An 8726-nucleotide genomic window follows, 5' to 3' on the forward strand; every position below is an offset into this window, starting at 1 on the left:
CCTATATCTTGCTGTACTGTCCTCGTCCCTGGCTCATGGTTCCACCTGCCCTGCATCATCTGGTCTAATATCCACATCCTCTTAGCACTTCCTCCACTAACCCGGTCCTATATCATGCTGTACTGTCCTCGTCCCTGGCTCATGGTTCCACCTGCCCTGCATCATCTGGTCTAATATCCACATCCTCTTAGCACTTCCTCCACTACCCCGGTCCTATATCATGCTGTACTGTCCTCGTCCCTGGCTCATGGTTCCACCTGCCCTGCATCATCTGTTCTTATATCCACATCTTCTTAGCACTTCCTCCACTACCCCGTTCCTCTATCTTGCTGTACTGTCCTCGTCCCTGGCTCATGGTTCCACCTGCCCTGCTTCATCTGGTCTGATATCCACATCCTCTTAGCACTTCCTCCACTACCCCGGTCCTATATCATGCTGTACTGTCCTCGTCCCTGGCTCATGGTTCCACCTGCCCTACATCATCTGGTCTGATATCCACATCCTCTTAGCACTTCCTCCACTATCCCGGCCCTATATCATGCTGTACTGTCCTCGTCCCTGGCTCATGGTTCCACCTGCCCTTCATCATCTGTTCTTATATCCACATCCTCTTAGCACTTCCTCCACTACCCCGTTTCTATATCTTGCTCTACTGTCCTCGTCCCTGGCTCATGGTTCCACCTGCCCTGCATCATCTGGTCTAATATGCACATCCTCTTAGCACTTCCTCCACTAACCCGGTCCTATATCATGCTGTACTGTCCTCGTCCCTGGCTCATGGTTCCACCTGCCCTGCATCATCTGTTCTTATATCCACATCCTCTTAGCACTTCCTCCACTATCCCGGTCCTATATCTTGCTCTACTGTCCACGTCCCTGGCTCATGGTTCCACCTGCCCTGCATCATCTAGTCTTATATCCACATCCTCGCACCCATTGTTTAGGACAGTAGCCCTCCGCTCTGTAAATCAATGTTAACAAGTTTTGTGAGCATTTCTGTGCAAAAATAACATTGATTTCCTTGGAATTTTCAGTAAATAAATACATTTGTCTCATTTTGACATTTTGCAATAATTGTAGAATTGTTATTTGTCTTAATAATTGCAACGAAACAAGAATGCTTGTTATTGTGGGTTGATCATGTGATTGTTTGGTCTCTTGTATCACTTGTTGGCGGTGCACCACAACATGATTTTTGGTTGGAAAGGTGATGGTTGGGGACATGAACGGGCCAGCAAAGCACACGAATTACTGGACATCCACTAAGATTGAAAATTGTCCCTATTTCCATAACCTATATGTTTAAATATATGTGCAAATCTGAATATTTCTGAATTCTTAACAATTCCCCTCATGGTAAGCACTATACAGAAACTGGCCACTTAGGTTAATATAAGGCCCCAGGAAAACACATTAAGGTATAGATCGTGTATGTATGAGCACTTACCTGCCAATGTCCGAGCAGGGAGGGGCGTCAGCAGCCACAGCTGCGTGCTGGTAGCCACCTGGGCAAGGGGACTCTGGAACCCTGACAAAGAGCACCAGGATGGCGATTAGCCCCACCACGATGCCCAGTGTAAGGAGGACCAAACAGCAGACCAAGCTCCTAGAAATGGCCATTGTGAGGTAGGTGGGAGCAGGTGCGGGTGCAGAGGGTCTTCACTGAGATGATAAGACCACCCTTGATTGGCGGTTCACAGGCTCTGTCTGTATAGCAGGCTACGTTGAAGGTCACTTGTTTTTCTGGTCCTCAGTATCTTCTTGCTGAGGTCTTTAGCTCCTCTGTCTTCTCAGAGAATTCCTGTACTCTGCAATCTTCTCAATTAGGTGTCTAACTACTGTATCTTTCTAGAAAGGTCTCCCTCTCTGGTATCATCTCAGTTAGGTCTCTAGCTCTGATATCTTCCTGAATGAGGTTTTGGGCTCTGGCTCCTTCTTGTTAAGGTCCCCAGCTCTGTTATCTTCTCATTGAGGACTCTAGCTACTAAGTGATGTCTCTAGCTTAGGTATATTCTGAGCGAGGTCTCCTGCTCTAGTATTTTCTTGCTCAGATCTCAAGCTCCAATACCTTCTTTCTGAGGTCTCCGGCTCTAATATCTTTTATGCAATGTCTTTAGATCCAGTAACTTCTCAGTGAGGTCTCTATCTGCAGTATTTTCTTGGTGAGATCTTCAGCTGCAATGCCTTGTTTCTGAGGTCTCCGGCTCCAATATCTTCTAAGTGAGCTCTCTAGACCCAGTATCTTCTCGGTGAGGTCTTCTGCTCCAATATTTTCTTAGTGAGACCTCCAGATCCAGTAACTTCTCAGGGAGGTTTCTAGCTTCAGTCTTTTCTTGGTCAGGTGTCCAGCTCTGGTACCTTCTTGCTGAAGTCCCCAGCTCTGGTAGGTTGCCAGTGAGATCTCCAGCCGCATGGACACGCTCCCCGAGGTCTCCGGTCCGCTATGTTCTCAGTGAGGTGTCTAGCTTCAGTATTTTCTTGGTGAGGTCTCCAGCCGCATGGACACGCTCCCTGAGGTCTCCGGCCCGCTATGTTCTCAGTGAGGTCTCTAGCTTCAGTATTGTCTTGGTGAGGTCTACAGCCGCATGGACACGCTCCCTGAGGTCTCCTGTCCGATATGTTCTCACTGTGGTCTCCAGCTGTGTAGTACTCTATTCCTCTTAGAAGTTTTCAATGCTCTTCTCCTGAAGGGGATCTACAGCGCTCTCTTCTCTGTGAGTTGGGGGCACGCTCCTTCTTCGGGTGTCCTGCACTGCCCCCCTGCTGTGATCTTCACTAGTCCACTCCTGCGGCTGGTCCTTAGCTCTCCCGTCCTGCAGGGGAACTTTAGTAATCTCCTCCTGCGTATAGAGTGCAGTGCTCTCCTTGTGATCCTGCAGAGAGCCTACGGTGCTCTATTCCCGGTCCTTCAGGAAGTGCAGTGGAGTTTCCGCACTCCTGGAGGATCGGTGAAGTACGGGGAACCGCTCGTGTTCCAGCAGGAAGCAAGCAGTGCTGTACTCGCGCTCCTCGTGGATTGCAGTGCTCTTCTCGTACCTCTGCAGCGTCGTCTGCAGTGTGCTGCTCGTGCTCCTGCAGGCAGTTTCCAGTGATCTCCTCGTACTACTACAGAGAGCCTGCAGGACTCTCACTACTCCTTGTCCTTCATAAAGTGCAGTGCACTTCTCGAGCGCTAGAGAGGTATGTCTAGTGGCCCCCTCGTACTCCTGCAGGGAGACGGCAGTGCTCTACTCGTGGTGCTTCGGGAAGTGCAGTGCTCTCCTCGTGCTCCTGCAGGGAGACGGCAGTGCTCTACTTGTGGTGCTTCGGGAAGTGCAGTGGTCTCCTCGTGCTCCTGAAGACAGCCTCCACTGCTCTTACTCGTGTTCTTCCGGGAAGTGCAGTGCTCTCCTCGTGCTCCTGCAGACAGCCTCCACTGCTCTTTCCCCGGGTCCTTCAGAGAGTGCAGTGACCCCCTCGCACTCATGCAGGGAGTCGACAGTGCTATACTCGTAGTCCTTCGTGGAGTGCAGTGCACTTCTCGTGTTCTACAGAGGTATGTCTAGTGGCCCCTCGTACTCCTGCAGGGAGTCGGCAGTGCTCTCCTCGTGCTCCTGCAGACAGCCTCTCCAGTGCTGTCCTCGTCGAACTGCAGAGGGTCTCTGGTACTCTTCTCGTGGTGTGGGGGGAGGGAGAGGTATTTGTGTCCTGCTGCCGGCTATGTTTTGATTTTTTAAGTGCAGCCTATCTCCCCATCGCACTGCACTCAGTGAAAGTTCTTCTCCGCGGACACTTTTGAAGTCTGCGTGTTCCCGAGACGCCCCCTTAAGCCACAGGCAAGTCGAGCGTTTTTTTTACACCAACACATTAATCTTAACTCCCAGTGGTTAACTCTTTCTTGGCGGGGTCGTTTTCACTTTTAAGAGACGCACGCAGTTAACCCCCTTGACGACTGGGGGGTCGGTATTTCAGGCTTGTCTTGGCGTTGTCTGTCTTTCCCCGCTTTACGCCCCCTGGCCCCCTCCCGCAGAGCCTCCTTACGTTTATCGTCACAGATAAACCAGTCCATCCAGTCTGAATGTAACCCAAGATGTGGGGTCTGTAGCAGCAGTCCCCTGGGAAACACAGACATTCTATAGGCTGGAGAACCTAACAGCCCCCCACCCTTCAACCGTATTGCACCGCTGGATCCCACCCCTTAGCCCCCTTACCCTATTACACGTGCGCCCCTCGCCTGCCCCACTATAACCGCCTACTCACTTTTATCTTGTGTCACTATTCCTTGTTTGACCCCCCCACCCCGGGTTCGTATACTACGGCAGTCCCCTCTCATCACATTAATCCCCTTCCCCAGCCCAATCTGTATCTTTCAGACCTATCCTGTGTAAGTCTGGACCAGTGCCCTCACCACCGCTGTGATGCAGTCGCGCAGCAAAAAAAGGGGCCCCAGATCACACAATGCAATGACTTTCTATTAATGAGTGGCAAAGGCGCGTAGGGAGCGGCCCTACACGCACGATCACTAATAGAAAGTTTTTGACTGACATTGTGTGAGGTGGCGGCGCCCCTTATTTGCTGTGCCCCTGTGCGACCGCACCACTTGATCCCCCTTTGAGCCGACTCCGGTGGGGACAGTGCCATACACTACTAAGGGCAGTTTCTAGTCCACTTGGTGCCCAGGGCCAAACACTAGAATTTGCCACTCCCCCCAGGCCGCTCTGCATGCCCGCCACTCCCAAACTACACTCCCTGGTTATGTAACTCCTCCCCAACATCACTAAACCACTGCTGTTCAAATAAAACAGGTTTTATTACATTTTCATTCAAGAACTTTGCAGCAATTCCTCAGACAAAGCAGAGTACACACACCTTATATACTATTAAAGTTTTGTGTCAATTCTTAGACTGTGGTAAGGGCACTCTCCTTGACGTTGCTGCTGCAAACGCATGTATTGCAGCTGCGTCATTTCTGCTTCGTAATACATTTTTCAACCCAGCTCACTCTAAATTAAAAAGTATTGCAAGAGCTGATGGCCTTTGTGGAGCGTAAGTATGTCTTTATCAGTTTCAATTTACTGACGCTCCCCTCCCCATTTGCCGGAGTAATTGGAATTGTTGAAACACACATTTGGAAACAATTAACCAATGCGTATTTGCATGATGAATGGGCTGCACAACTTCATGGGGGCGGGGGGGGGGGGGTGACGGGTTAACAGAACTCTTCTGAAGTGATGGCTGGATGTGTCTCAGTTCGTCCGCTAAATGGGAACGTCTATATCCGATAACAATTGCTCCAGGTGCTTGCACAGTTTTATCAATTCTTCTTTTCCAGGCCAGAGCTTTAGGTTGTACATGAAACCCCAGCTTATATTGTGAGCAGACAACTGGGAAAGCGCCTCTCAAGCGAACTAGTTATGGCGTGAATCAGGGGATAAAAATAGGGTTAATTAAACAAATTCTTCTTAATTTTCAGGAGTCGCTCATAGGCGAAAGTTCTTTTCTTTTTCCTATGATGTTTAGTTACATTAAAAGTAGGGTCAATGTCTAAAAGTAGAGCTGTCTCTTTCACTGTCGTTTCGGCAGACTCACAACCAACACTTCTATAGCTTTTGATGAAGGTAATGCAGGTGTTAAGTAGGCCATGGCAGGCTGGTTAATCAATTTCTTTGGACTGCATGGATCTGCTGACAATGTTCACCTGAAAGAGAAGGCCATACCGCGCAACTAACGAACAAATAAAACTGAAATCGTTGACGTGTAAAGCAGGGGACTTTGCTTCTGAGGACAATGTTGGTGCACTGAGTTTTTCTTCAATGCTCATGAGCGCTGCGTGCATCTCAACAAATTGATATCGCACTCAGGTTTTCTTTTCTACATTCCCATCATGTTTCACAGACCCTTCTCAAGGATAGAATTTTTACATGCTCACTGAGAATGCTCCAGCGTTTGGTTGATGCTGCAAACAAATTACAGAGTCTCTGAAGCACACCTAAATGAGAAACAAATATCCGTGGGGATTTAGAAGCATCACCAACCACCACATTCAAACTGTGGCAACCACATGGGTCAAAAGATGCACAGGGGTATTGCACGAGAACTCGCTTTTGGACTCCTTTGTTTACCCCAATCATGTTTGCACCATTACCATAGCCCTGACCACGGCAGTTGTCCATCTCTAGACTGCATTCTGGCATTTCAGAATAAAGTGGGTTTGTAAGTCCGTCACCGGATGTGCCATCTGCGGGGCGATATCCTATAAAATGTTCTTTCACTTAAATGGCTTTGCCTGTCATGTCCACAATTCTTACAGTGTACAACAGTTATTCAGGTTGGACTGATATCTGGAGTACAATCCAAAAAACAGGGAAATACTTTGCAGCTTTCACTCTGTAAAATTGCATTCTTTACTCGAGACCCCATTAAGTACATTTTGATTGTGGATCTCTTGTGAGGTCACTCGACGCAAATGAACCCTCATGATCGAATCAAATTTCCCTAGTAGTTCAACAACGTCTCAGACATTTCCATTAGTTGGAGTAAGTAATTTGTTTGAAAACGCACGAAAGGGCAAATATTTTTTGGACAGAACGACAACTGACATCATCCTTTCAAGCGCAGTCCGCCAATGCTTGGACTCTGTCTGGACTTGTTCATGCACGAGAGAATCAATACCAACATGTCTTGTGAGGCACCTTTCTGCATCCACCCACTTGCCACTGGAGTTGACGTGTCCCGGAGACCCTTCGTACATTTTCAAATAGTCACCGTTATGCGTCCAGTTATTAATGCCATCACTACCAAGTTTTGATTTTGACATAGTGTCAAAAAGCCTACAGCAAAAACAGTAGACTCTATCAGTCTGAACAGAAAATTGCAACCATGGCCTGGAGACGGCTTCTTTGTTCGGTAATACCCTGAGTTCATATGATGAAGCAAAGTGCCTATTTATGTCTTCCTTTGGGTATGAATAATTAGAAGGTGCATAGGCTGTGACGCTCTCATTACAATGTGATCGTGTACATGTCTACTTGACACAAAGGGACCAAAGGGGGGGTTCTCATGCTTGAGTGTACCCTTATGTATTCGCACAATAGAAGACTCAGGTTGATCAGTTCTGTGGGGGATATTGTAGTCAAATATTTAATTTTTAATTTGGGTTCGCCCTCTTGTGAGGTACTTGGGATTGCTTAAAAACTGCTTCATAGATGAAAAAATATTTTTTTTAATTAGGTTTCTCTATCCGCAGGGTATAAAAAGAGAATACATATATGTGTATTTCTAGTGGATACTGGTATTCATTTTTCAAAATTTCCTAGAGATTCAGATCTCCCATATTGTTTCTTCTGCTCTGGTCTTTTTCAGAATTTTTTCAGAGTCCAGATAGGAATATTAGTGATTCCCATCTTTTTTTGAAGTGGAGTCAAAAATAGGAAGGCCCGACGAGTTTCAAGAAAAGAATTTGTCTGTTCGTCTGGGTTTGTTCCTGGTAAAGAAGCCACAAAAAGCCTACCGGTTTCAGTGGCACAGACAAGGTAAAGGCCACATTCATCAGGGCTGGGCGGACACTTAAAGGTTGCTGTGTCGACAGATGGATAATTGGTCGGATAATGCCAGGAGATCCCACCTGCAGATGGATGGGAAGGGGGGGGGTGGACAGGGAAGATAAATAGAAAGAACCATTAGGGTTATTTATCGATAACACAATGGAATATTGCAAAGGTGCTGTCATATAGTAAGCTGGGACTAGGTCTTACCTAGTTAGAGGGGTCCCCACGAGTATCCGTATAGTTGGGAAGATTGGGTAATGCACTTCCCAATAGGGCATGAGGCATGTGTCATGCTCAGGAATCTGAAAAAAGAGGTGATGTTTTAAGACTTTAAACAGAAGGGGCGAATAAAACAACATTGTTTTTGATAAACAGTTAAAAATAGGAAGTGCTAGACTGAAAGGGTCAAATCACATGAAGATGACCCCGGCAAAATTAACTCAAAGGGCTACAAAAATATGGACCGCATGTGATAAATATCTCGGACAGGTATTCAAAAGGGCATACCATGCCTCTCGGTATTAATGTTCCCTCAGAATGTGACATCGTTCCTAAAGGTGTATATGACAGGATCAAGGGGCAGGGATCCTACTGAAGCCCAGATTCATAAGAGTGCACAGAGGGGGCCAGAGAACTACCAGCAGGTGCACTCGCGCCCAGTAATGTGATCAGCGGCTCCGGGTGGGGCTTACCTACAATGCTTGAGTCGGAGATTCACAAAGGGTATACTGGCCCACATGGAGTTGCTTCCAGCTGTACGCGTATTGGCGTGCGGCCGTTTATTATGATGTGTACTCAGCGCGGCCAAGATACGGCGCCGCGCGTGGCCGGAAAAGCAAAAAGAAAGAAAAAGGACTTATTCATAGTCCGCGCCATCTTACGTGAGTACACGTAGATGCTAAGAACAATAAAATTGAATCGTTCCACTTGTTTACGCTCAGGGGCCATATTATCTATGGTGAATGAATGGAACTGTGCCTGGACATATTGCCACAAGGAACCGAATAAAATAAATCGGATGGATTAGCGTAGAGGGGGAACGCTGTCAAAATTTGCCCCCACACATAGCAGGCCAGGCCACTTGTTCAGAAGTGTTAGGCAGAAACCTGTGCAGTTCCCTTTGGCAACACTGCAAAAGATTTAGGACTACAGGTGTTAGCAGTAAACCCACTTGGTAGCAGTCTGTACCACCCAGATTTA

General features: G+C 47.5%; 1 protein-coding gene across 1 annotated transcript in view; it reads right to left on the bottom strand.

The window, feature by feature from the left end:
- Nucleotides 1-3825, bottom strand: part of GGT5 (gamma-glutamyltransferase 5) — a 395684-nt gene extending 391859 nt beyond the window's left edge. Inside the window, exon 1 of the mRNA XM_069619874.1 lies at nt 1448-3825. Within this exon, the coding sequence (XP_069475975.1) occupies nt 1448-1620 (173 nt within the window). The 5' untranslated portion in view covers nt 1621-3825. The remainder of the gene's footprint in view (nt 1-1447) is intronic.
- Nucleotides 3826-8726: the final 4901 nt, after the last annotated feature.

This window comes from Ambystoma mexicanum, chromosome 10 (assembly GCF_040938575.1).
Source record: "Ambystoma mexicanum isolate Mex_15411 chromosome 10, UKY_AmexF1_1, whole genome shotgun sequence".
Lineage (NCBI taxonomy): Eukaryota > Metazoa > Chordata > Amphibia > Caudata > Ambystomatidae > Ambystoma > Ambystoma mexicanum.